At 36.8% G+C, this 27,029-nt stretch overlaps 1 protein-coding gene across 4 annotated transcripts in view; it reads left to right on the top strand.

The window, feature by feature from the left end:
- The window catches only part of USP6NL (USP6 N-terminal like), a 125,970-nt gene that overhangs the window by 7,243 nt on the left and 91,698 nt on the right, over positions 1-27,029 (top strand). The window contains exon 1 of one of the 4 annotated variants that reach the window (XM_072857690.1): positions 13,851-13,923. The exons of the other annotated variants lie outside the window; for them this stretch is intronic. Within the exon in view, the coding sequence (XP_072713791.1) occupies positions 13,851-13,923 (73 nt within the window). Of the gene's footprint in view, positions 1-13,850; positions 13,924-27,029 lie in introns of those variants that run through there. 4 annotated transcript variants of the gene reach the window in all.

Here is a 27,029-nt window from a genome sequence, read left to right as displayed (position 1 = left end):
GCACAAAAGAAAATGCTGCTTTTTTTGAAAATATGGTTTAGAGAAGGTTAGATGTTTATGTTGAGCTGGTGTTGGATTTCTTATTTTATGGTTTACTTCAGAAAAACTTGAACTGTAAGCATGGTCTACATAGTTTTAGGCTCCCCTCTAGTAAATACCTCAGTCTATAAGGTATTTATCATCTTATGAAGATGCATTTATTTGCATACTTCTGTACAGGTAAGCTTATTCACAAAATCTGTGGGCACCTAGAATAGCTAGATGTGTTAAAAGTGATGGGAGTCTCTAGTATTCAGAACTTGGGCATCACCTAGTGTAATTCAAACAGAAAATCTATCTAAAATGATGATCTAAAATGTGGGAACGTCAGACTTATGAAGGCTAATAACTTCTTGGTTAAAAAATTCAGAATGCTGTTATGTGCAGGCTACATTATAGAATCCTACTTGTTATTTTCTTGTGATATGCTTGGTGCAATATATATTTCCATTTCTGTTTGTGAAGGGCTGTTCTAGAGTCTCAGTCCTAAAATGATTAAATCCCTTTTCTAATATCTGTCCTAAATTTATTCACAAGCAGTTTATATCTATTTAGTTTTCTGCCAACCTTATTCATTAGCTTAAAAAGCCATTTTTTGCCTTGTTTCATATTTGTCATTTTAGCAATTTGTTACACAGAGCATATTATTCTATTGAAACAGCTTGTAGGAGTAAATCTGTAATACCTTGGTACTTAAGAAGCACACACAAGCTTATTTTTAAGTAAATGATCAGTTAAAATTTTTTGGGAAGTGAATAGGGGAACTACTGCTGTTGTATAACTGTTAAAAGTTATCAGGTGTGTAGGTAAGTGCTTCGGATCCTGTTGTACTGGATCTTCTCCGATATTGGGGAAGATTATTGCCAAACTGCAAACGCCACCATTCATAGTAGTTGTTTTTAGTTGTTGGGCAATACGGAGAGTCCGAAAAGGTGTTAGAACCGAGGTGGTGTCTATTAAGGCTTTTATTTCTGTGGAATGACTTATAAATGTCTGTTTTCATAAATAAGGATATGACAAGTCCGTGTTTCAAATTATACTTTAACATTGTGTGCCCTGTAGGACGGGGAGGTCACATGCTGTAGCTAAATTAGATTGATTTAGATTGATTTTGTATTTAAAGATAACTTGTCAGGGAAATCCTGGCTGTATGTAACCTGCCTAGAATGTCACACCACAGGAGGAGTTGGTTTAATTTTCTACGTTTTCTCCAGTCATTGACATTTAGCTGCCAGAAAATGTGTAGTGTCATGACAAATTCTTACGATTATAAAGTGTGCTTTTTATGTTTGGGAGTTTTCCTGTGCTTCATCCTTTGAAGAAAGGTCAGTGTAGTGAACTTATTTGAGCTGCTGCAATGAACTCAGTTTGCAAATAGTTAAACTGAATGTTAGTACATACTGTTGCAGCAAGCTGCTGACATCCTCATTCCCCCCCCCCCGGTGATATATTCATGTTTAGTAGTCTCACTTTCTATAAGGCTTTGTCAAACAGGTATTGCTTTCATTTAAATTAGTTAATAATGTATAGTAAAGTTAAATGTTTTAAAACCCTTTGCATATATTTCAAATACATTTATTAAACATTTAAAAAAAGTTGGTTTGGTTTGGTTTTTTTCCCATAAAGGGAACTTCAAAGCTATCTTCTTTCAGCTGGGCTTTCTCCCTGCAGGTTTAAATTGATGGTCAGATTGATGGGGCTTCTCTAAATAAGTTAGTGCAACATGACATGTATGTTTAAACCAATGTAATTTCTGTTTGTAAACCAAGATGTTGGCACTGGCAGAAAACTATTGTTACTTTTGAACTGACAGGAAAGTTGTGGCAGGGAAGTTACCATCATGAATATTATTGGAGGACCAATCTTTTTGTATACACACTTATTGCTCCCTGAATATGTCCTTTTTAGACAGTTGTACTTCACATTTATTCTGTCATGTTTGCAATGAAGATTAAGGTTGGATTATTTACAAATTATTTATTTTATGCCACTCTAACTCTGTGTGTGTGTGTCCAAAATAGCAAAGATGATAGAAATATGTTTATAATAATTTGTATATATTTAAAAATTCATTACATGTTACATTTGTACTATATATTTTTATATAATTATTTTCTATTTATAATATAAATTATATACTTAAAATATATAACAATTCTTTTATTTATCTGTGTATATGTAGAGGGAGAGAGTCCTTTTTCTAAATTTGTCTGCCTCTCACTGTTTTGATTGATGGCCAGTCAGGACTGCTGAATTATTACAAGTAATTGCTGTGCACAGAAGTACATCCCTTTGGCATGATAATACTGTCCTGTTGCAGGTTTTTTTTTTTTTATTTAAATCTTAGTCTTTTGGCCTATCTCTGTACTCCTTTATATAGAACATTGCACAATAATGCCTTTATTGTGGATCTTTGGTACTCCTACAGCAGAAAGAGTAAGTAGCAAAGAACACTGTAACCTTGTTCTCTGGAGTGAGTATCAAGTATCCACCACTATGTAAGCAATTCATATTTCTGGGATCCTATTCATCCTGTGATAAGTTGAGGGTGGTGTTCAAGTACGTTCCAAAGGGGGAAGGATGCAGACACTGACAGCTAAAATACAGATGAAAAGCGAGAGCTATAAATGTAGATGTTTGGGCAGGCACCCCCCTCTTTATGTAAGGCACTATGTAGACACAGAACAATGTTGTTCCAGTTACTGCAGGGAGGACTTTCTAGAGGCTGCAATATTAAGGTCCCTAGTGGTGTTACCATTTTCTGTTGTATTAGAGAATTCACAAAACAGCAGGCGAGTCAGATGAAGGATTAGCAATGGGCTGAAGAAGAACTTTTCCAACAGCAGTGTTAAGTGAGGTATTCAGAGGACTTTCCTTGCCTGTTGTGAATCATGTAGTTCTCCCTTTCCAAATGATTGAACAATATGCACCACTGTGGTGGAAAAGTGAAGCTATTGCTGCTTATTAGTGTAACTGTATCACGGGTAAGAAAAATAAGTGAGATGCAGCCTCATTTTATGTTACGTTACATTATTTATGTTCATATCCAAGAAACAAAACACTTGATTTACAAGATGTGTGGTTATTTTAAGCTAAATTGACTGTGTTTCAAGAAAAACTACTCTGACATTCTTTACCCAATTTTTGATAGGAAACAACTTCTTTGATTTGTAGCACGGATGGAAAATATTTGGGGTTGTTGCTGTAAGTGGGGTTATGTAAGTAATCCCAGCAGGATTACTGGCTCCATGACTGGCTCTGTGTTTGTTTAAATTTAAGATCTTTTCTTTACTTAAACTATCCAATCTGTTGTCTTTTCAGTGTTTAAAGGATGGTTGCAGATGTTTGTGTAAACAAAGTAGCTGCACTTAATGATATCCTATCCATCAGCTGATTATAAGGTTCATTTAATCTCTCATTGCAAAAGAGCCCCCTATAATTAAGAGATTTTAGTTCTTAAAATTATGTGGGAGACTGACCAGATAACACTGGAATTTTTTCAAGGCTATTGGTATGCCTGTACCTATACTGCTTAAAACTCCTGAAGCGAGCAGAAAGCTGTGCAGGACTTCCAGGCTGGTTTGGGAAGCTGGTGTGGCGGTTTCTTTTTCTCCCCCCCCCCTTTTCCTTTTCCCTCTGTTTTATTTTGTGTAACATAATTATTCTCTGGAATGGAAGGCATACCAACATGCTGTAGAATCTCCAGTGCTTTTGGTCACTGCAGTCATTAATGTAATAGATCACTAATATAAAAGGGCACTTTGTTTTAATAAAGCACTTTGGTTTGCCATAGGAGAGGATTCTTGAATGCAGTCTTTCTGTTTTACTCTTGAAAAGCTCTTTGAAAACCTGCCTAATTCCGTGGTAGAGTGCTGAAAGCCTCACTCAGAGCTCTTTTGAGCAGGAGTCAGACTTCCCAGAATTTTGAGAGACATAGGGAAGTAAGTCTCTCACCAGAATGTGTTCTGTTGCATTCAGTATAAAGCTTTCTCCTCTTATTTTGTGATAGTACTATTTCTGAGTTGTACAAACGCTATGATGACATAACCCTCCTTCTCTGCCTTTCCCAAAACTTACTTTTTGGAGGTGATGCTTGTCATCTGCAGCTCTCTGTTCTTAGCAGTGATGCTGTGCTACAGCCATACTTTGTGTCCAGTCTGGTCTACAGACCCTGCTTGCCTTGCATGCTTCAGAGTGGTTATATTTCATAATACTTTATATCTGGTTGTAAAACTAGACAAGCTTTTAGCTTCCTTTTCCACCCCGCCCCCAGTTACATCAAGTAAGAGTATTTGAAGGATGCTGTGGCTGGTCTTGGGGGATGGGAGAGGAAAAAATAGGTTTATAGTTTGTCTTGAAAAGATTAGGTACAAACTGAGAAGTGTTAATTTTGCTTTTTATTCCTCCCCACTTCCTTCCCCCACCATACCGTTTTCTATGCTGGAAGCAATGACAAAAATGTCTGTAGTTTTTACTTCAACTATATAGTAGGAAAGTACTTCTTTTTAGAGCAAAGGCTAGCTAGTCACTTCTAGTGACATTTCAATATTTATTTATTCCCCATGCATTAACATGAAATATTTATGTGAAACTCACTGTGAGGCTCTTGGGTGTTTTGTGGTTTTGGTGGGGTGTGTGTGTGTTTGTTTGTTTGTTTGTTTTTAGTGCATCAGTCATTAAGTGGATCATCCATTTTGGAGAACTAACTCTTAATTTGTGTTTTTGTTTAATGCTGTATATTCAGTGGTCCTAGTAGATGGTATAGCAAGGCCAGGTTACCTGTGTGTTGTCCAGTGAAACCTAACAGATCAAATTCAAGGCTAAATCTACTGCAGATGGAGGCTGATGGCACTTCTTTTGCTGTTCCTTTAGCACTGGTGTAGTACCACTGGTAGTTAAAATAGCAGATTAAAATGCCTGACTGTAATATTGGGTAGAGTGATGCAGTTCAGTCCCTTCTTGTCCGGACCATGGGCAATTGTTGACTGAAACTTGGACTGATTTTAAATTCTCTACAGCTACAGAGAGAGCATGGAGAACGGTAGATGTACTACAGTCTTCTGTCTGCCAAAATTGGGACTGAATCACTAGGGCATGTACAATTCCTCTATCGTTGCTCTTGTAGTAGGTAGGTAAGATGTTCTTCAGTTGGATAGTTTGGTTGTCTTAATGTGAAGCTGAATAAAGAAGCCTGTTTCACACCGCTGCTTCCTGCCTCCATCTAGCATAGTTTATCTGCAAGCAGTGCCACTAAGATGCCCGGGTGTTTCCAGCGAGTTTTGTCATTGATGAGGGAATAGGAGAACTCTTTGTTAGTAGCTGAGCCATGTATATGCTTTATGGGAAATAGGATTGGATATGAAGCAAGAGTGATGTGCTAGTTACAGTGCACTGCTAAATAAATCTATTCGTAAGAACAGAGGCAAGACAGAGATAACTGTAAAGATAGCCACAACCAGCCACTTAACCAGAATACATTTATCAAATATAACTCTAGCATTAACCTTAAGTAGTCACGGTTAACATGATTGTCATATTCAAGTACTAAGCTCAGATTTTAAAGACATTACTTAAAATATGTTTTAAAAGACTGCATTTTGAGTGAATGTACAAGGAGAGCAGGAGGCAGAAGTCTGAAAGTGAACAGTTAATGGTGTCTCCCATTAGAACACAACAGCAGTAAGCAAACAGACCCAGGTATACTTCCTTACAAAGCAGGGTGGATCACTTCTGAGCTGTGTGAGCATCCGGCTAATTTTCTTCAGTTACTTTTGAAGTGCTGAATTCTTTCTTCCCTAGCATGTGTCTCTTTATAACATTTTTTTCATCAATAAGTAAGCTATATTTGTGTGAATTGATATTTCTGTAGTGTTAGATCAGCCTATTACAAAATATTTAAAAACTTGTTTTAAAAATTTTGATTTTATTTTTGAGAGAGAGAAAGCCATACTATAGGTTATTTGCTACACAAATTAAGCCGGCTAATACATGAGGTTAATAAAAGTACTGTGTATTTTGCAATGAACTAATAAGGTGTGATGGTCTTCCTGGTGGCTGTGGACAGCTGCATTTTGTTACTTTGATTAAGTATCAGCATAGAAATGTTACATGCAGTAAAGGATTTAATCCTGCTAACAAAGAGAGATGCACAGAATTTTTTAATTTTTCTTTGCGTCAAGGAGGTAAGAGATTATTAATCTCATTCATATCCTTTTCAGTAGGAAACCAAGTAAGGGTTTAAATTAAAAGCAAAGTTTTTATCTTTTTTTTTTCTTTTGAATGATCACACATTCACTTTTGTTAATCTTTGCCAGATTAAACTAATCAATTTACTTTGACTTCAGTATTGACACATGTGAGATAGTAATGGTTTTGATTTTTGTTTAATATTGCAAAAAGGAAAAAAATATCTTTTAATGACTAGTGTGGATTCTTTCTATATGCTTACGTTTGACAAAATATTTTATAATATCCTTTAGCTTGAAGATAAATCTGTTGATTAGTACTGTAGCTGTGACCCAAATCTGGGAAATGCAAAATTGCTGCATATTCTGCTTGGAATGCTGCATATGCAGGAAACGCTGCATAGTCTGTTTGGAAAAGTCTTTTAAAACTTTTCTGTTGTCGTAATTACAACTTAATAAATGTTTGATTTCTTTTTGAGACTTATAGTGTGGAACTTTTTTCTCAAAATAATTATCACTTGCAGCTAAAACTGTATAAAGATTTGGACTGTAATATGAGGGAGACTGAGAAATTCTGTGGGGTGTATGCATTCACTGAGATGAGATCTTGTACAAACACACTTTTTCCTCCTCCTGTTTTAAAAAAAAAACACGTATTTTATCACATTTAAAATGAGCTGCTTAGATACAACTTCTTTTGGGGATACAACAAAGCCATTTGCTTTGGTGCTTTCTTTATTTACTAGATTAGTGTGCCTTGTAAAGTAGCCTTTTACCTTTTGAAGGGCGTGGGTTGTGAGGGAGAGGAGAAAGAACTAGGATAAATTTGAAGATCCGTAATAAGAATCTGTGGTTCTATAGTTAGTCTTTATCATACCATCTATGTTTCTTGCTTAACACTGTCCTAATCACATAGTTCCAAAAGACATGAAGTACCTCTCTGTTGTATCTGAGGAGATCTGCACTGTAGCCTAAACTATTCCTTTTGACAAGTCTTTACAGGTTAAACATCTGAGAGCTTTTGGAAGCTTTTTAAACTTGCTAAACTGTGTAGTTTAGACACACTTGCATATCTAAATCTGATGGTACAGTTTTACAGTAAATATATGAGCAAAGACTAAGCAATGCCCTTATTTTGCTTGTGGAGGTGATGGGTATAAAACACAACTATCAGGAGAAAAAAATAAAATATACATACATGTATCTTTTTTTATCAAGAGTATTTGAACACAAGCATCTGATACTGATCTCCGTTAGCGTCTGGTGTCTGTATCAGGAGGATGATAAGTGAGCTACACGGGCAGTTCCCTTGGCTTCATTGTGGCTCTGGGAAAGCTGCTGTGTATCTTGTTATCACCTAGATCCACTTCCAGAATGTGTTGTAGCAAGAGCTAAGGGGGTAAAAAATAATGTGAATTGAGTAAGAAGGGTAATGGTGAGTGTTGTGCAGTGACAGGATTTTGCAACGTGTAGCTTCTTTCCTTACAACTTCAAAGTGTGCAATAATGGCTGCTGTACGTAGCTGTATGGTTTTTTCCTCTTCCCCTTTCCCCTTTTTTAGCATTTGTTTTTCTTCTTTGGCTTGATAAGTTTTTGCTGGGAACAGGTGGAATTAATTTCATTGACCATTTATTGAAGTTCTCAATCATCATCCTGAATTTAATAACAGCTTTCTTGTATGTTTAAAGTAGAAAGAAAAACAGACTTTAAAAAAAATGTGAACAAATGCCTCTCATCCTTTTTAATCAGCGCTCACTTAAGTAGCCTTCTGTTACAATTATTTATTACTTCTCCAGCCTCTAGATCAAGCTACTTTCTGCTCCCAAGAAGACTTCTTCTAAAAGAGGTTCATATATCTACATCAGTTTGTTTTTAAAACTGCAGCCATACTTTCATGCTTTGAAAATAGCAGCAAAAGTGCTAAAGAGGAAGGAAAAAAAAATATTCCTGAGTGAATCCAAATTCTGTTGGATTAAGCAGTTACTGACATTTACTGACTCTGTAGGACCATTCAGGAGACTGTGAGGATATTTATTGATTTTGTTTTTATGGATGCTTTGCAAAGTGTATAGCCAAAAGCAGTCATCTTTGAAAAATGAATGCCTTGAATAATAAATGGAGTCATATCACTAGTGCAAGCATTTCCACAGGAAAGGCTACCAGAATTCCACATATGATTTCTTGAGAGCGTTAGGTTTTTTTATCTTTTTTTGTGGTTCCCTTTACTGCATTACTGTCAAAGTATATTCTGTAGAAAATAATGAAGATCAAAATTTAAGGTTTCAGAGATTTATGGGGAGGGTTAGTTATTGATCTGGAACTCTAGAATTCTCCTATTCCAACTACAGTAGATTATTTAAAACTTAATGAAAACTGTAGGCTTCAGTTCATAGATTGGAAAATTAATTCAAAATATTAGTGAGAAGGGATAGATAACCTACTTTATAGCTACTTTAGTAACAAATTGTATCATGATATATTGCCTGTCTTAGAGCTCAGTGGCTATTTATTTTGAGAGATTAATTTGAAGACCGATGGTGACAGGAAAAGTCAGAGAGGAGTATCATAAACCAAAATGTTTCTATTGATACTTAAGATGTTGCTGGGACTTAGTTGCTAGGTAGACTTTATCTGAATGTATTATTTTTTGCAAGAAATACACAGTTTTTACTGTGAACTCACTGTGCAAATATTTTTACAATATGCTGTTCCTTCTATTTGATATCTAACGAATCTTTTCCTGGCTAATGTGTCTTACTTGTATTTCTGTAATCCTTTAAACTAATCTATGGTTGAAAACGTTTCTCCTACTTATGAAATAGTTGTTGCTCCTGAGAATAAAACCTGCTCCATTTTCTGAGCCCCTTTGCTAAGATGGGAGGGAAGATGAAGCAGTTCTGCCATGTGTGGTTTCTGAAACTGCAGCTTTTAAAGCAAACATTCAGGTTGGTCACTAAGAACAGCTGCTCTCTGTGCTGCTGGTACTTGACTTTTTATAGCCCTTGTTTTGAATAGTCCTATTGACTTTGTAACATACCAAAGTGCCATCTGTATTGTACAGACATAGAAAGAAGGGTCCAAAGAGCAAATGGACCCCCGCTCTTGTAAATCCCCATCTCCTGCCTGTAATGTCAGACTTTGCTCTTTCGCAGAACTAAAGAGATACCAGGAGGAGTGTTTTGTGTATGTATATTTATGTGCTTTCTAGGTGATAACAGCAAGACTTAAGGCTTGATCCCTCTTCCATTGAAACAGTTAACAACAGGACTGGATTTCAGGCTGGCACAGTTGCTGGCCATTGCGTTATGGGCTGTCCATTTCTTTGGGTGTGTCGGGCCTGAAAGCTTGGTGTCTTAACCATGTTTAGAGCCTAGCAGGTAGGGAAAAGGACATAAATAATTCTGGCTATGAGGAGCATAAGGTAGGATTATGAAGACAGATCTGCACAGGTTTCTGCAGAGATGTGGTGGAATAATCTGTATGCAGCCTGAATGCTGGCCAGTTCAGGTTGATGTGAGATGGAAAAAGAATGGTCACAATAACTTTGCATCTCAAATAAAATGTGTGCAGGCCTATTGTTCATGTGAATGAATGCCCTCAAGCCATTTTAGTGTTTTGGGGTTTTTTTTTGTTTAGTAGCTTGTACATTTTCCTTTCTGTAAACGAGGGCATAACAAGCAGGCGCTTTTTTAGGTAGCTCCAGTGCTGCCTAGGATTACCCTGAGGTTTCTTGATGTTTTTTTAAAAGCCTAGACAGAATGCCATGAGTATATAAACATTACAGATTATAAGAAGAGAGTGAAGGAGAAAATATGAGGTTTTCCTCAAACTTAAATTCTGATATCTTTTTTCTTTCTTTCTTCCCTCTTTCCCAAGTGTCATTTGACAAATACCTACTGAGCCATAATTTTGCAGCATCTTTTGTGCTGTAAATATGTTACCTCCTGGCAATATGCTTTATGAAAAAAAACTGCTTTGAAAGACTGGTTAATTATAATTACGTTGATGGAAGCATTTTTATTTTGAATGATGACAGCTGACTAATCAGGATGCAGGTCATGCTTTTTATTATGGTTAGGAGAGGTCAAGGGCTGCACACAGTGATCCATAAAATCCCATCCTGGTTAACTGCTCCGTCTCATGCCAATGTATTTAATCAGGTTGATAACATGTGCAAGATTTCTGTATTCTCTACAATTTTGAAGTTAAGGAAGAAAAGCAAATTGGAAGAACATCATCAAGCACATATTGCTTAGCAAACTAGCTGTCAAAGATGAAAAATGCTTAGCAGAAATCCATGTGATACACACTGAATATGTAACACTACTTTTCTCCTCAAACAGAATCTACTTAAATTGTTACACTAAACACTTTTTGGTTTACCTTGTGTATCTGTGTCAGAATTGCTGTGAACTTCTGGTTGGTGAATACCTTTGCCCACAGTTTGTGTTTTGTTAGGATGTGGTCTGAAAGATGGCAGTTGCAGTGACAGAGTGTATGGAAATATCGGTTCAGTTCAATGATTCAAAGGTAAGAGTGAACTACAACCAAATTATCACTCATGAGTAACAGATGAAATTACATGATTTAGCTAGTTAGTGTGTTTTATTTCTTGAAGTCTTTTTAATATTGCCACTTTTTTAAAGCAGGTTTAGTGTTGTTGTCTTGGTAGATGTATAAAATAATTTGAGGAAAGAGAAATAGCAGCCACAAAGCTGATCGGATAATTATTCAAAGTTTGAGTGATTTGTCTAAGTTTGTTTATCATGAACACCATGGCCCTGCTTCAGACTTGCACCATTCTTTCTTTACGTTGCGCACAGGATGTTTAGTAAACTTGTTTACATTTTCCTAAATTAATTTTAAAGCTTTGGGTTTTTTTTCAGTTTCTTTCTACATGACAATTTCCCTAACAAAGAAGAGAGGGGAAACTACTGTGCATACCATCTTTGGAGATTATTTCATGTTGGGGGAGACAGGTGTGTGTGAAAATGATTTCTAGTCCTGAAGTTCTTGTGTGTCTCTCTTAAAAGCTCAGAGCAGGCTTCAACTCTTTAAAATACCCCTACCACTGGTAGAGAGAGAGAGAGATATATACTGGTGACCATGGGATGAAAGCCTTTCTAATGGCTATTCTGCAAACTTTAGTAGGTACTGGTTTTGTATTCTTGCCATAGTCCATTACACCTGCAAATCATCTACTAGTCCTTTTCCAATTAGTCGTCTTTGTTACCAGCAGGACAAGGGATAGTTTTGAAGAAAAAGGATCAACTTCCCTTTTCACGGTAGGGAATAGCTGTAACGCTTTCCTGGGTGTTAATTCCTAGCTACTGAAGTGCCCCATTTCTCTTTATAAGTAATTTTGACATAAAGGCAAGTACAAAGCATGCCTTTTATTCCTTTCTCTCTTCCTCTGCTCCCCCTTCCCCACTGTTACTCTTTGTCAGTCCACCATCCTTTCCTTATTCCAGCACTTGAGACTCTTGGTATAGAAATGAGATAATCTAGTTCAGTTAAAAATCACTGTCAGGATCTGCAAGATATACTCATGCTTTAGTTGGTTAAACAGATGTTATTACTGAAGATTTTATTCTACCTTACTCCTTTTTTTTTTTTTATTTTCCTGTTTCCTTTTTTCTATCCTTAATAAGTTTCTATAAAGACCATCAAAAGTTTAGTAGTGCTGTAGAGGTAGTTGTGTTCTTCTATGAGCCATAAACTCAGAAGTCAGCTTTTCAGAGGAAATTTGCAATGTAGTGTAGCTGTAAGTAATGATGATCCTTTGAGTTTATATCTTTAAGTTGAAGACAAGTTGTTTGATAACCCAACTAAATGAAGAAAGAACACATCATGGCAAGATAATGGTGGGAAAGTTCTTACAGCAGGAATTTTGAGAACTGGTTTATTAAGTAAAGAACCTTCAGGTCAACTTTACCAGACAACCCTGCATTTTACGTCTATTATTTAAATGTTTTGAAATTATAGTTGTTCTGGAAACATCTATTTATAGTAATCTTTTCCTTACCTCTCAATGTAGAAACTCATTTGTCTGAAACATGGAATTTAAGTTTATGTACAGGAGTTGGAAATTCATCTGAATATAGAAAGTTGGGAGTTCTGTTACGAATGGTTTGAAGAATCCTTTTTCAAGAAGAGATAAATTACAGTTGCACAGTATGTCTACAAGCTTCCTATTGAGTGGACACTTGAATATTTGTAGGGTGGGAGAAGAGATCGGACAGCTTGTCAGAGAGAATGATTTTAGTTGTCTTTATTTTGCCAAACCAAATACGATAGTACTTTGGGATGCTATTACTTCCGGCAGAGGTTGATTAATGGGCAGGCTGTAAATGAGTCTGACATAATAGAAGCAATTTGTCGTGCCCACGCTGTATGTGTTTCAAGAGACCGACGCGCATGTGGATAAATACGCCAGCAAATCTAAAATCTGAAATGCTTGTGATCAGCAGCTGGAAATGGAAAGAGATGACCTCTCCCCCCACCATCTAACACTTAAGCAATGGGAACAGAAGGTCTAAAGGCCAGAGAATACATCTTGCTGTGCCTCGGTTGTGGCCTGTGGTTTGTTTTAATGTTATGGTTTTTGGAAAATGTAGTTGGCTTCCTACATTGCTCTCTCTGTGTAGGCAAGGCCTCGCAATGCTGTGTAGGAATTCAGTTTCCTAAAGCATTCACAGAGCCTCTTTGGGGCTGACAGTTATTCAACATGACAGTATAAAATACGGTTTCTCGTGATTTTTTTTTTGTTGGCTCTGTAGAGGCTTTGACAGAAGGCATTTCTGAAGTGCCTTTGTAAATTTTCCAAATGGCATTAAAAAATGTTGTGGGGCACATACTGCAATTTGTCTGCTTAAAATTACCTGACAGGAGTAATGATAATACCTTAGCTGAAACAGTTCTCTGGGCCTCTGGTGGTGGGAGAGAGAAGAACGCCTGAAATACTCCCAGGATTTCCAGCGTGCCTCCTGGTTTGCAAGAATTCCCGACACGTACAAGGGTGTCAGAGGTGTGTGTTCAAGGGGGGAGAAGAGGAACTGAATGGCTCTCTTTAGCAGGTGCTTGCTTGTGCCTGATGGAGTTTAGCAAGCTAGACTTAATTTTAATTCTGTTAGTAGGTCTGACGCTGGCTCTACACTGCACCGGTAGCTCTCCTAAAGCATTACATGAAATTTCATGAATTGAGACAGACTTTAAAAGAGGATGCAGACACGCTTCTTAGATACTGAGCCTAGGGGAGTACGTTGCATCTGTCTGCATTCATTTCAAGTGGTGTTTTCTTTAGTTATTTTGTGGTGTGAATGCTTCCTTTAAACTTTATTTAGAGAAATCGGTATGCATTCTCTGCAGTAAATAATTTTAAAATGTTCTGTAGAAATACATTTAGGACTGCTTGCAGTTTTTTGTCTCCTTGTGCTGAAGTCACTTTAAATCCATCGCCCCAGCCTGTAGAGTCGTCAGGCAGAAATCTTTCTGTGAAGGTAGATGAGTTGTTCCTGCATCAGTTTTGCTTGAGCATACTGAAGACAGCCATGTAATAACATGTAGTAATGAAACCTGTTGGAATTTTAGAGGAGCATCTATTCTCTTTGATCTTGCTAACGAGCAATGATTCAAGTGCTACAGATTGTAAAGGATCTGGTGTCGCCAGCAAGACGGAGAACAGATGCTGCTAAGAAAGGTAAGAGCAGCACTGGGATATATTCCGTGTTCTGAGTAATTTGCTGTAAATCAGAAATATTTTGGAGTTTGCTTGTAGTTAAATTAAGTGTGTACTTGATACTTAAAAATGTTCTTTGTTGTGGCATGCACAGCTGCCATAAATTGGTTTTGAACTACATTAAGCCTAATTATTATTGTTTTGCAACTGCAGCTTTCTCAAAGAGAATCCCGATGACGTTTATTATGCTGAAGATGGAGTTTATGTCAGCATTTGTAACTGCTACTGTTGTTCTGAAGATCTTTTTCCTTATTTTTCTGTGGTAAAAACGTTTTTCTTGTCTGGATAGCTCAGGCTGTGAAAATAGCAACTGTATTCTGTGTAATCCCATCAGAATAGTTTTTAGAGTCTTGATATTCTAAATGAGAATAAAGAGCAAAAATAGGCTTCTTTAGTGCTTATGGAAATGAGACAGACTGAAAGTACACAGCTGCACTGCTGTTTAGGTTTTATGATGAGATTATTTCTAGATTACAACTAACTTCAAAATCCGAAATGGCTCTTGCAAGTGTACAAAACATTACTCGAGATACTCAATTATTGTTTGAAATTAATTGATGTTAAATGCTTTTCTTGTTCTCTTCAGTGTGTTGAATGTTTGTTGGCTTTTCTTCGCTGAAGTATTGCCGTCCTTTGTGGTATCTGGCATACTTATCTTATTAGGAACTGATTAAACACTTTTTTTAATCTTTACTTTTACATCTTAATTATTTGCAAGTGCTGAACATATGGTTTGCAGAGGAACTAAATAATTTGTAGAGATGTCTTAAAAACTGCATTCCTTTCTTACTAGAATTAATTTTCTAGGACCACATTATTTTGTATTGAATAGGTCATGAATAATTTAGGATTTATGGCATCTGTGTCTGCCTGTTACCATGTCATTGTTCTGTTCTGCCCTTACACATAATGTGTGGCTATAGGCAAGTACCTTTATTTTAAGTCACTCATCTAATAACATCAGGCTGCTGTAATTCTAGTGAGTTAGTTAATGAAACACCTCTGTAAGAAAACAAAATGAGTAAAGGTAGAACTGGGCTCTGCTGTTATCCTCTTACTCTGAAAAAAAGGCATGCATTTCATAAAGCCAAGCTTCCTAATTACCACTTTAGATTTTGCAGTGATTGGTTGAATGTCTCACCCAACACTTGTATAAGTTCATCAGAGTGAATTACTCAATTTCAGTTCTCTGTTCACAGTTCATTTTTTGATTTGTGTACTTATGCTCCAGTAGTTACACAGAAGAATGAAGGGGACAGGAGTTTTACTTGTCTGTTGTGTGTATAGCTAGCTAGTCAGGCTTCATTTTTATACAAGTAGTGTAAGAACTGGTTTAGAAAGATAATACCAAAAAATATTTAAAAAAAAATGTTTATTGGAACAGATTCAGTGGAATTGGAAAGGAAAGCCTTGAAAAACATAAGGAAATGCTCATTTTCTCAGTTCTAAAGCTTTGAATTTTTTCCTCTCAGTTTGTTTTACTCCCTTGTTAAAAGACAGTAATTTTGGGTCATTGTTTGGGTAGTATTTTCAAGCTGCTAGTAACTGAGCTAATTAGATGTTAGCTCTTACAGAACTTGGTAGTACATTTTGACAAGCAATATTAAGATCTTAACATTAAAAAAACCCTCAAACATTCTGAAGAAAACATTTACAAAAGATGCAAAATGCTGACAGACTTCTGTGATAAATACAGCAATTTGAGTAGGCATTAGGTTTGTTTTTTTTTTTTCACAGCATGCAACATTAGGCATCTGGTGTATGTGAAGGACTGTATTCTACAGAAATGACTCATTCCTATTATTGTTTTCAGTAAATGGAAAAATGTATTTGTAAAGGAAGAGTTGCTAGGAAGCCCAGTGTGAATGTGAGGTGAATTCATTGAGACATGAGGGATATGTGAAGTGTTTACCAATGTGCTTTCAAATTGGTGTTGGTACATGGTAAGGGTTTTCAATCCCACTGCTCGGCTGCATCCTCTTCTTCCCCTTAAAAAAGAGTGTTTATAATTAGAATATAATTTATTGGGTAGAAGTCTGAAATTCATTGTTTTGAACTTGTGCGAAAATTTTCTGTAAAATCTGCCCCTTGTCATGAAAAATAGGAAGTCAAGAAACTGAAATTGAAAATAACCGAGCAGATACTTGCAGGAGGGTCACTGCACGTGGGGAGTGGAGGAAGAGTGTAGCCTTCAGTAGGGGCCTAACTTGCACTGGGGAGACAAATGTTACAAAGTAGTATAATGTATTAATTGCATATTTCATGTGTTGTACCTAGTTTAAAACTTTTCTTCTTTAAGATTGAATGAATGTCCTAACCGCATAACTGTTTGTTTATAAATGGTACACAAGGTCTGGGGGAAAGGCTTCCTCTGGCCTCCAGTTTTCCTGACATTTATTTTCAGGCTGAGACCTGGAAACACAGTTACTAGCCAAGAGAGCGTCTTTTTTGCACCTGTGGTTCAACAACAGAAGCTTGTTATAAGGTCTATGATAAGCATAGCTACTATGGAGAAGAAAATTCAATCTCTGCAGAAGAAATTCCTGCAGAATGTTGTTTAAAAGAAACCCGTTATTAACTTTCATGGGTTGAGATGAGGGTTTAATGGGATAGTTGAACAGCCTGCCAAAGTTGCCGAGTCTAATTGTTTTTTCTTTTTTACAAGCCAGAGTTTGTTTTCATTGTGACCGTAACCCATGCCACTAGTTAAATTAAATTTCATTTTCTGTATCATAAGAGTGTGATAAATAGGTGGTTTACAAATACAGGACTAAATCCTGCAAATAGTTAGGCAGTATGAGTATGAGTATCCACCTTGTCTCCCAGTTGCAAGTCCTGTGGTTATGGTTTTGTCTTTAGTCTTTGACTGTTGAGCTGATATCAGACAATACTTGAGTAGCCCTCTTAGGTTCTTGCTTAGTGATACATGCAATGAGCTAAACAGTAAGTGTTGGTTTATAATGTGTCACATTTCCATCCTTTCTTTAAATCTTACTGTGCTGCTTGAAATGTGAACATCCGTTTTTGGTTGGGGGGGTGTTTTTGTTTTTTAAAGAAAAACCCCACCCTGTAATTGTGTTCCATAGTCTTCCAATTGCAGGGAAAGCTGAATATGTAGAGTTTTTAATTTACTTTTTATGGTTTTTGTTTTTGGGGAAAATCCAGACCCTCATCATATTTAGATAACATCAGGTCAGTTAAAGGAAAAAATTGCCTCTAGTCCATTTGTTGTCAAAGGGGTAACACTTTCCATGCTCTGTAAGTTTGAAGGTGAACATGAAGTTGTAAAGAAAGTAAAGAAATTTTGAAGAGGTTGCCATTATTTTATTTTACAAGACTTGAATTTCTTAAATAATTTATGAGATTGAAAGTCTGTCTTTGGATAAAGTCCTAAATCATGACAGTATAAAATTCTCTTGATAAGCATTCTAATTCAAAGCCAAACATTTCACAAGATCTGAAACCTTTCTGAAGTTTAAGAAATAATTCAAATGTTACTTCTCCTAGAGAAATCCATGTAGAGTATAAATCTATTAATTATTTTCTTTCTTCCATCACTGAAATCCTGGTTGAAATCCAAGTTGTTTAATAAAGAAATATTCATGTTTACTTCTTTCCCCCCTCCTTCCTTTTACAGATGGTCACAGCACAGAGCTTAATTGGCAACATCACCTTGATGCTGGGATATAAAAACAGGTGTTGTATTAAAATACTTCTAGCAGATGGGAAAACTAAACCAAAATTGTAGAATTAAAAAGGCATGTAGTGTTTCAGTGTAAGAGATTAATACCTGAGAGAAAACTTTGGTTTGAGTTTTTTACAGATTGCAAGAGAAGACACATGTTTGGTCACTGCAGTATTTGGGCTGTAAGCCAAAGATAATGCTCATCAGGAATCCCCTAGATTTCTTTAGGCGATATATCTTATCTCAGCCTTTGAGGTTTTAGACAAAGCTTATGGATATCTTCAGTTTCAAAGATAACTTTCATTCCGGAAATGTGGGCCTACGAGGTATGTAAATGTTGGGCCAGGCGAGGATACTCATGTTTAAATGTGCCAGCAATAGCTCACACTTCAGAAGTTACTGCCTGAATTCACTTGCAGATGGTACCGTGGTAGAACCTTATATTCCAGACTTAGACTTGGCAAGAAATCTGCCGTCTCTTTTTAATTTATTTCTTTTCGACTGGACTAAGTTGATTAGTTGCAAGACGGAGAAAATAAAATAAAGGTCCAACATCAAGTAGCCATGGTATTTTTTGTTACCTTTGGTGATAGTAGGGGAAAGGTATAATCAAATGCATTCCCTCAGGGTAACTAGTGACATGGTGGAAACTCTCTTCACAGTCTCTTGTTTTTTCTATTTGTTATAACATCTTTGCACAGGAGGCTGAGAATTTTGCCTCTTATGGGGGGGTTCAGGGTTACCTGAATTTCTTTTTTAATTTCTTTTTTAACTTCCTGCTTTCCTTCAGAAAGAATTACATACTTTTTCCTATCTCTTTCTTAGGATTTTTTTTTTTAATTTAGTATTTTATTCTTAAGTGACTTTTGTTTTTTATATGTGATAAGCCATTTTTTACTCTTTCTTTTTTTTTTTTTTTTTTTTACTTTTCGGTGTCTGCTTATAGGAATTTGCTTCACTACTTTTGAATTGTCCCAGTCTTAAATACTTTGAAATGATCACTCTGTAGGAAATATCTATTTAAAATAAAAATCTTAGGAGTTCTTGATTGTTGCCCTGGACTCCCTTAAGAGCAGAGCTATATGCTATTGCTGTTTGCTTTCAAGTACTGTTCCACAGGCATGCACGTGAGCTCATTGAATGCAGCATGCAGCCTACAGCTTGGAAAGTTCTTGAGGAATTTCTGGGACTGTCATTGACCAGCATCTCATTTGTGCTAAGCTTGGCCCAATTTTTCAAGTTTTTGGCGTACATTGTAGCCCAATGTGCATCTTCTGTGATTCTTCCTCCAGTCCAGGTGATAGATGACCCTGATTCCTTTTCAGTCACAGGAGAATCTCATATTCTGTTCACTGAGCTCTGGATTAGTCCCACAAAGGGTTGTTGCAACAACTGTCATGATAACTGGTATTTCTTTGTGTAATTGGATTGAGCAAGTGACATTATGAAAGCATATGCACGCTTTCTGATGCAAACCAATAATAAGATTATTTTTCTGAAGAAAGCTCTTCTGCCTCCCTTTTACTCCTGAGCCAGAACCAAAATACTGAACAAATCAGTAACGCTTTCAAAGATTGCTTAGATTTTTTTTTTTTTCAGGAGTATAAAAAAAGAATACACTGGCTTTTTGCCTGTATCTCTTTGGTGCCAACTTCCTATATCAGAACTTTTTTCCTGATCTTGCACCTTTCCTCACAGGCTAATCATCTGTTATCTTCCAGGGAAACTGAACATAGACAAGGAACGCAGCAGGACTGGATAACTTCTGGAGACATTTTTTTTTTTTTGTAAAGTTGTTAATGAAACCCAAATGGTGTTCTGCATAAAATGGGTAGATGGAGATGGCTTTTTCTCACATTTAAGAAAAAAAACCAAACCATCAAATGGAATTCAGAATTTTGTTTTTGTCCCTCTTGGAGCTGCTTCAAGAAATCTTCCAGTTCGTGTGATTTTGTTATACATAGTTTTCCTCAATCTTTTCTTTGAAAAACAATCGCACCTCATACTCTGCAGTGTCTTCTGATTGATGATAACGTTATTTAATGATATTTTAGGTTGAAAGAACCCTAAGAAAAACTTCAGCTTCCTCAGACTGTATCTAGGAGGTAGAAAATAAGTCTTCTCATTCAAGTGTACCTAGATGTGAAAAATTGGTATATTTAAAGGGTAGATGAGATTATCACAATCTAGTGTGACTTCTTGCTTGAAGACAGACAGTTGACTGTAGCAGATCCTCCGTACAACCAGTGTTACTACAGTTCATGTGAATATGAATGAAAGTTGGGTAGTCATGGGTATTTTATTGTTGAAGGAATACTGTTATAATCCAGGTTGGGTATTTTAACTGAGAAATGCTGGATAGAAGTAAAGGTTTTCTAGACCTGTATACCTGTTCTCAAATTACTTTGTTTTTTAGAGGTAGAATGGACAGGAGAGATGAGTGATCTTTTTCTCATAAGGCCAGAATGTGGGCAAACAGTATATTTTATTTATTTATTAATTAAAATTAAAATTAACTTGGCAAGTTGTTCAATGAGCTGCCAAGTCTGACAGCAGCAAGTTAAATCATTTTTTGTGTCATTAAATATGAAATTCTGCCCACGGCAGTCAAGATAATTTGTTGTATTCTGCAGCTCATCAGTACATATACACAGCTTCAATTCATTATTTACCATGGCTAAGTTTCTACCAATGTGACAAAATTTAACTGTATTTCAACAGGCTCTACTGACACTATTATATTTGTATTAAAGTTAGGCCTTTCAGCTGTGGTTTCACAGATAATTAATGCTAGCATAAATGACTCCTCTTAGAGATGCACTCCTGCCTTGCTTCTGCTGCTCGTTTTGTCTCCTCATCCCAATTCAAATCCCTATAGAGCTTCACAAGCATTTGCGTAGCCATATAGTGGTTTGAATTGGGAAGCTGATCTGAATTAAACTATGCTTTTCTTGTTGAGCTAGTTTTAATCTTGATCAGTTTAACTAACCCAGTTGCTGATGCAGGTTCACAGATGTGCATGCCAGCTCAAAGGAGGAGCCAGCAGTGGGATGTGAGTAAATACATGGAGGTGGCCTTCCTTCAGTGGTGATGCTGGGTGATGCTAGTGTAAAGTGCTGCTGAGACTTGCTACTGCAAGAGTATGAGGAATTCTACCTCAGGATGATACCAACACAAGCAAGTAATAATACAGTTGGATCATTGAACAGCTGGACACACAGTACTCATCTAGAGGATTTTTACCAAAAATACTCTTATTTTTGTGTCTGGCATTCACTGTCTCTCACTTTGAATAGTAATAACTTTTATGGGATATACATACATTATGGCTTTTCTATTGCATGTCTTATCCTGACAATTTATTGCCTTTTTACTTTATTTTAAAAAAAATGCTTGAAATACTTCATTCTTCTCATTTGTGTGATGCCAGATGCAGTGATTAAGAAAGGTCGCAGTGCTGCTTAGCCATATGTAGCTGCTAATGACTTACTTTAGTGTCTGTTTTTTTTGTTTTTTATTATTAGGTAGGTACCATCATTTAACAAAGTACTTAGATGTTGTATCTTGGGAATTGATCTATGGCTTAACAAAATCAATACAGACAGCTTGAATTTGATTTAGCTATAGAGGAACTACAGAAAAATGAAGTACTTCTTGTTCTTTCTTTATGCAGTAATGTTAGTCAACTGAAATGAGCTAATTACAAGAAGGAAAGCACAACAAAGACAACTGATCTCCAGCTTCATACCATGATTCTTTATTCCAATATGTGTTGGGATTTCTTTGGGGGGTGGGACCCTAAGCCCATGAATTGTCAACTGTAATATTCTCAATAATCCTGAAATACAATTTTACATTTCTTATTTGTAGCGTATGGGAAATGTGGCAACTTAACTTAAAATATTCCTATGAAAAAGTAGGTTTGAAAAAGAATGAAGAGTAAGGAACAGTGCAGTAATGTAATGGGGAAAAACACAACAGGTTCACAGTGATGTTTCTGCTAGATGGGACAGCAATTCAGTTTGGTGTATAAATCAGCACAGCTGTGTTGGCATCAGCAAAGCTGATCTGACTTGCTGTGTGTGTGGGTTTGTTTTTTGGTTGGTTGGTTGTTTTTTTTTTTTTAAACACCCACCATAAGAAAACTCCAAGAAAAAACCTATTGTTGCTTTAGGGGTGTGTGTGTTTGTACGTAGCTACAGAGTTCACAATTCTTGTCCTGTAGATGAAAGAGCACATTTAAAAAAATACTCGAAAGGAGTTGAGGGTGTGTGGTGTCTTTTTTGTTGTTGTTGTTGTTCACTTGCTAGAATTGTTGACTGCTGTGGTTGTTTTCAATCCATCCAAGGATAGTCACATGTAAAGTAATAGTAACAAACCCTGGACTGGTTTGACTGGTGTTGCAAGAGTCTAAACAAGCTTCTCTTCTTCAGCTAGTGTCAAAAATCTCAAATATAAGGATAGCTTTGGTTAAAATTTTTATTCACGCAAAATAGTGAAAAATGGAAGCAAGCAACATGCAAGCTAGAAAGATTGCATGATAATATATGGTTGCAAGCTGCTGTTTATCCTCTTCTGGTAATAGACTGTCTTGTGGTTTTAAGTCCCGCAGGCGGTGGGATGCCCCTCTGTGTCCTTCAGAGCTTTTTACAATTCAAATTCATTGGTTTGGTCCTAGCTGCCCTCTAAGTAGAAATGAAGCCTCATATTAAATATCTTTTTAAAACTTGTGGTATGGAGGATCAATTTAATCTTTGCCTGTTGCAGTAGGTGGATGTATGGTGTTAAATCCATCTGGACTTCGTAGTTTGTGTAAAGCATGGGACTGTTGCTGACCTGGAGCAGCAGTACTAGCACAAAATCACCCTTGTGATTTCACCGCAGCAGAGGGAGCCTGGCAGCTGGGTGGAAAGACCAACTGAAAACAAGGTGGCTTTATTGGGTTTCTTGAAAGAAGAGGACAGCTGTGTGTGGGGAGTTAGGGATTCATTAAAGTATTTGCTTAACATTTCAGAAGGTTAATGGGTTACATAGTTTTGAGCTTGAGCTGGTAGGATGAATATATTTGGATTTCTGGTTTCAGTGGTACTGCAGCTGAGACAAGGATTCTGTTTTGCCTGAGGCATTTGTCCAGTGTGTTTGGAATAGAGACAAGATCTCGAGCCTGGATCTGAACATGGTGAAAAGGCATTTGTATCCTGTACCTTTCCTTCTGTAGCTGCTCTTGTACTTTTATCGTGATGTGAATTTTACACTGAAGACCAGACATTTTAGTTTTGGATTTGGATACTTTTGATAAAAGGCTGGGAAGCTCTGCATGAAGGATCTAGAAAAATAAGCCTTATTCTCTGTCTTACATTTTCATAGTTCAGGTGAACCTATTTTTGTGACCTAGATTTTGGTAAGATCATGGCAGTTGTGCATATGCTATTTTCAAGTATGTACAACTTTTTTTTTCTTATTGTGGGCTCTCAAAGTGTAATGTTGACACTATTTGACACTACAAAGCCTATTTTTTTCTTAAAGGAAAACTTGTGCTGTTGAGATGTGCACGCTTAAAGCAATGAGGGGTCATCTAATTTTTTTTGCCTTAAATTATTGAATTTCCAGTAGTCTATCCTCATGCTTATGACATTTGGAATCTAATGTTAAATATGAATGTTAGCATCCATGTTTATCGGTTGTGAAGCTTGCAGAGAATTTATTTAATACACTTACAGCTTAAGAAGGTGACAGTTTTGTTTGTTGAATTGCAGTGGATAGGAATAAGCAACAGTGCAGAGATAAATTCTAGTAAGTTTGCCTGTTTGTTTTTAATAACTTAAAATGTGGTGAATATTTCAAAGTGACAGGGTCTCAGCTGGACATTTTTTACAACAGATAATTATGGCATTTGGGTGGCTTAGGTAGTGTTTTGGTGTATATTGACAATTCACAACTTCCCTGGACATCTTATCTGGCTTCTCCAAAGTGTTTTATGTCCTGTTGAGCTTCTGGATCTTTTGGTATAGCTTGTGAGAAAAACATCCAGACTTCTCAAATCAGGTAACATATCCAATTTTTGTAGTTAGTCCTGTCTAACAGCAAATAAAAATATTGTCTTCTCAGTGGAATAGGTTCCCCTGTTTCGTCCTTCTTGTTGCAAGTCCAAGCAGCTTCTTCTAAAATAAATTATCTGTCAGCATTAGTATTAAACTATCCATAAAAATGTTAATTTGAACGGAATTTCCAGATCAAACAGAAAACTTAATTAATGTCAGTTAATTAAATTCTTGGTGGAAATGAGAAAATAAGTACACAGATGCCCAAGACTGCTGCTGTCTCTTTGCTAATAAAGCAGCTAACGAAGCATTTTCTAGCTGTACCTGGAGGGGGCAGGTCCTTGGTGGGAATGATTTCCTCGAGGAACAAACCCTACTACCTTCTGCATCACGTCCCAGGTGATGTAGGTTTCTTTTTCCTACTGTTATCTTCTGCAGCATTATTACACAGAAACATACTCAAGCAAATAAAATAGATATGAAAACACTTGATTGCACATACTCCTCTCCAGGAGAAGAGCGTGACACCCGTATCAGGTGTCATGGTTGTTAGTCACGGTCACTTACCTCTTCACTGCAGGCTGCAATGATGAGTGTGATATAAATCTTGGAACCTGCCAGCTACAAGGGCTCTGTGTGCGCACGTGGGCTTTGTTTTAAAAGGAATCCAGGCTCACTGACCGCAGCTCTTGTGAGCAGTTTCTGTCCATATGGAGAAGCTCATTGACATTCAGCTTGTAGACTTCTTTTATACTCTTGTTTGCCAGATATCGCTGCAGTACTGCTGCTGGATTGCAGGTGTTTTCTACTGCCGCTTGGAAATAGCTTGAGTGCATACTTCACATGGAATTTGCAGTTTAAGCAATAAATTTACAAGAGTTGTCTGAAGAGTCATAGAGGACTTAATTGTGCCTTTAGTCTTAGGGTGTTCTGAAGACTTTGGGAATTTTGTAGCTTTTAAGCCAGGTACAATCTTGATGCACACAGTTGAAACCGCTTGTCCTTGGGGAGAGAAAGTTGTGTGCAGTAGTTGATATTTCTCCCTCCCTTCCCACTGTGTGTGTGTGTGGTTTTAGTTTGTTTTATTTTTTAAACATAACTGTTCTTTGTATGGCACTGTTGTGCTTTCAGAATGACATGTTATCACAATACAGATGCTCCATTCCTATGGCACATTAGCAGGTGGTCTTTATGTGATAGTAGTCTAATACAGATATTAGTGAAATACAAGTGGGATGGTAGGAAAAGAAATCTCTATTTCTCTTTAAGTTCTTAATTGAAAAACAGGTTTCTACTTAAGAATATAAAAATCAAATGTATTTTTCTCAGCATTCATGTCATAGTGGTATAAGTGATGTCTGCACCTTCCTCTCCTTGCACGAACGTGAAGTGTTCAAAATGTAATATTTCTGTCCATTATTTCTCCAAAAGCCAGTGGCAGAGCCCTGTAAGCTATGGGTTACTCAAGTTGCACAAAACTTTCTGCATATATTGACTGGCAAATATTTTTATTCCCTGGAAATTGAAGAGGAAAGTGTTTGATTTTTTCTTTTCCTTGTTTTTAGATGAGACACATTTTTCTTTTGAGATTTATCTACTGTAGCAGGCAAGATTTAATACGTAAGCGTTTGGGGGGGGGGGGGTGTGTGTGCATGTGGGGTGGAACCTGAGTGTGAACAGGCAAATTTCACCATGTCTGCTAGTCTACACTATGTGCTAGATTTTCCCCCCCAAATATTTTGACTAAAGGGCACTCTTTTCCATGCCATTTTTAATCTCCCTTTTGTCAGGAGTATTTTCCAGAGGTTAAGGCTAAGTTTCAGGCTTGTTTTTAGAAATATATCCTTCAGAATTTTAATTTTAATAATTTTGGTTCACTGATTCCTGTCACAGTTGGAATGGAAGCATAGCTTTTGTTCTTAAACCTAATTTTGGAGTGGGAAATAGCAGTAGTCTGAAGGAAATAGTTCTAGTACAGTTCATGGGTCTCAACTGGAATGTGAGAAGTTGCCTTGATCTGAGACTTCCTCTTTCTGATAGAAAAGGAAATACTGTTTGTACTAATGAAGGGACTTTGGTAACATGAATATGCTGTGATCTTTCATAGAGAAATATTTCAGTTTCATTTAAAGTCACATTGTTTGGATTAGTGGAACAATTCTTCATAATTTTCAAGTGTTGGGTGTTTTTTGGGATGCTTCCAGGGCTCCCAGTGTGTGATATACTGCTGATTTCAGGCGTTGCACTTTGTGTGATGGATAAATGGCTGCACCGTTGCTCTGTGTCCTAATTTTTCTCCTTCTAAAAAGAAAAAACGTGACTAATCCTTCCCTTTTTCTGATGACAGCTGTACATTGAAAAGACTTTAACATGTTTTGAAAAATTTCCTCATCTATGCTGCAGCTGCATCGAGTCCTGGAGCCACCATGTCTCATCACTCAGTAAAAGAAAATGTTATGTTTGCAGGCTGTTGTGTGGAGCGCGTGTTACACAAATCAAAGATACGTAGATCAATAAAAATGTTTTTGTCAATTCTGTGCTATGAATTAGTACCCTAGTTAGGTTTTAAAATATGTGGGATGAATGCTAGTTTGGAGCTTGCCAAATGTATAGATGAAAAATAAAAAAAGCTACACAGACTCCAATTCCCATTACTATTTAGTTTATAGGCATTGGAATGACCTTCTAAACTGTGCAGTGATAATTGCCTATTTTACATAATGTATAAAGCTTCACAGAGGAGTATTCATAGTGATGGAACATGTATTAAAAATCATTGTCTGGTAACTAATAAGAATGTAAAGCCATTCTATAAATAGTGCAGATAGGCTCTAAAGGGAAAAATGAGCAAATATGCTTAGGCAAATTAACGGATGACTGGTTGTGCTGGGGCCCGTGCTTGTGTATTTAATGTAACAGCAGTCTGTAGACTCTGTCGGTCTTAGCAAGTAGCGTGGCACTGTAGTAATAGATCTAGAGAGGAAACCTGAGGGTCCAACATCCCTCTGTTTTTCAGCAGGCTTTTCAGGCTAGATCAAACCTTGGCCTTATTCTTTGGGCAGAACATAACTTAGAGTTAGGAGTGCATCTCACAGATAGTTTAATCTGGAAGGAATCCAGTTTTGCATACTTCCATGTCTCTTCCCAGCGCAAACCGAAGAACAGTAAATAGAGGTGATCTGGAGATTTGCTCCAAAAGCACTCTTCCCATCTAAACTAAAGTGCTATTTATAGAATTGCATGGAACATCAGTAGTCTTTTACCCCAGATTTGTGATCTTGACATTGGATAGAATATCTTAATGAGTTTTTTTTAGTAATAAGTGGAAGTTCTAGTAGGGT

This window comes from Ciconia boyciana, chromosome 1 (genome assembly GCF_034638445.1).
Source record: "Ciconia boyciana chromosome 1, ASM3463844v1, whole genome shotgun sequence".
Taxonomy (NCBI): domain Eukaryota; kingdom Metazoa; phylum Chordata; class Aves; order Ciconiiformes; family Ciconiidae; genus Ciconia; species Ciconia boyciana.
The sequence above is the reverse complement of the archived record's forward strand: the minus strand, read 5'-3'. Positions and strand labels throughout refer to the sequence as shown.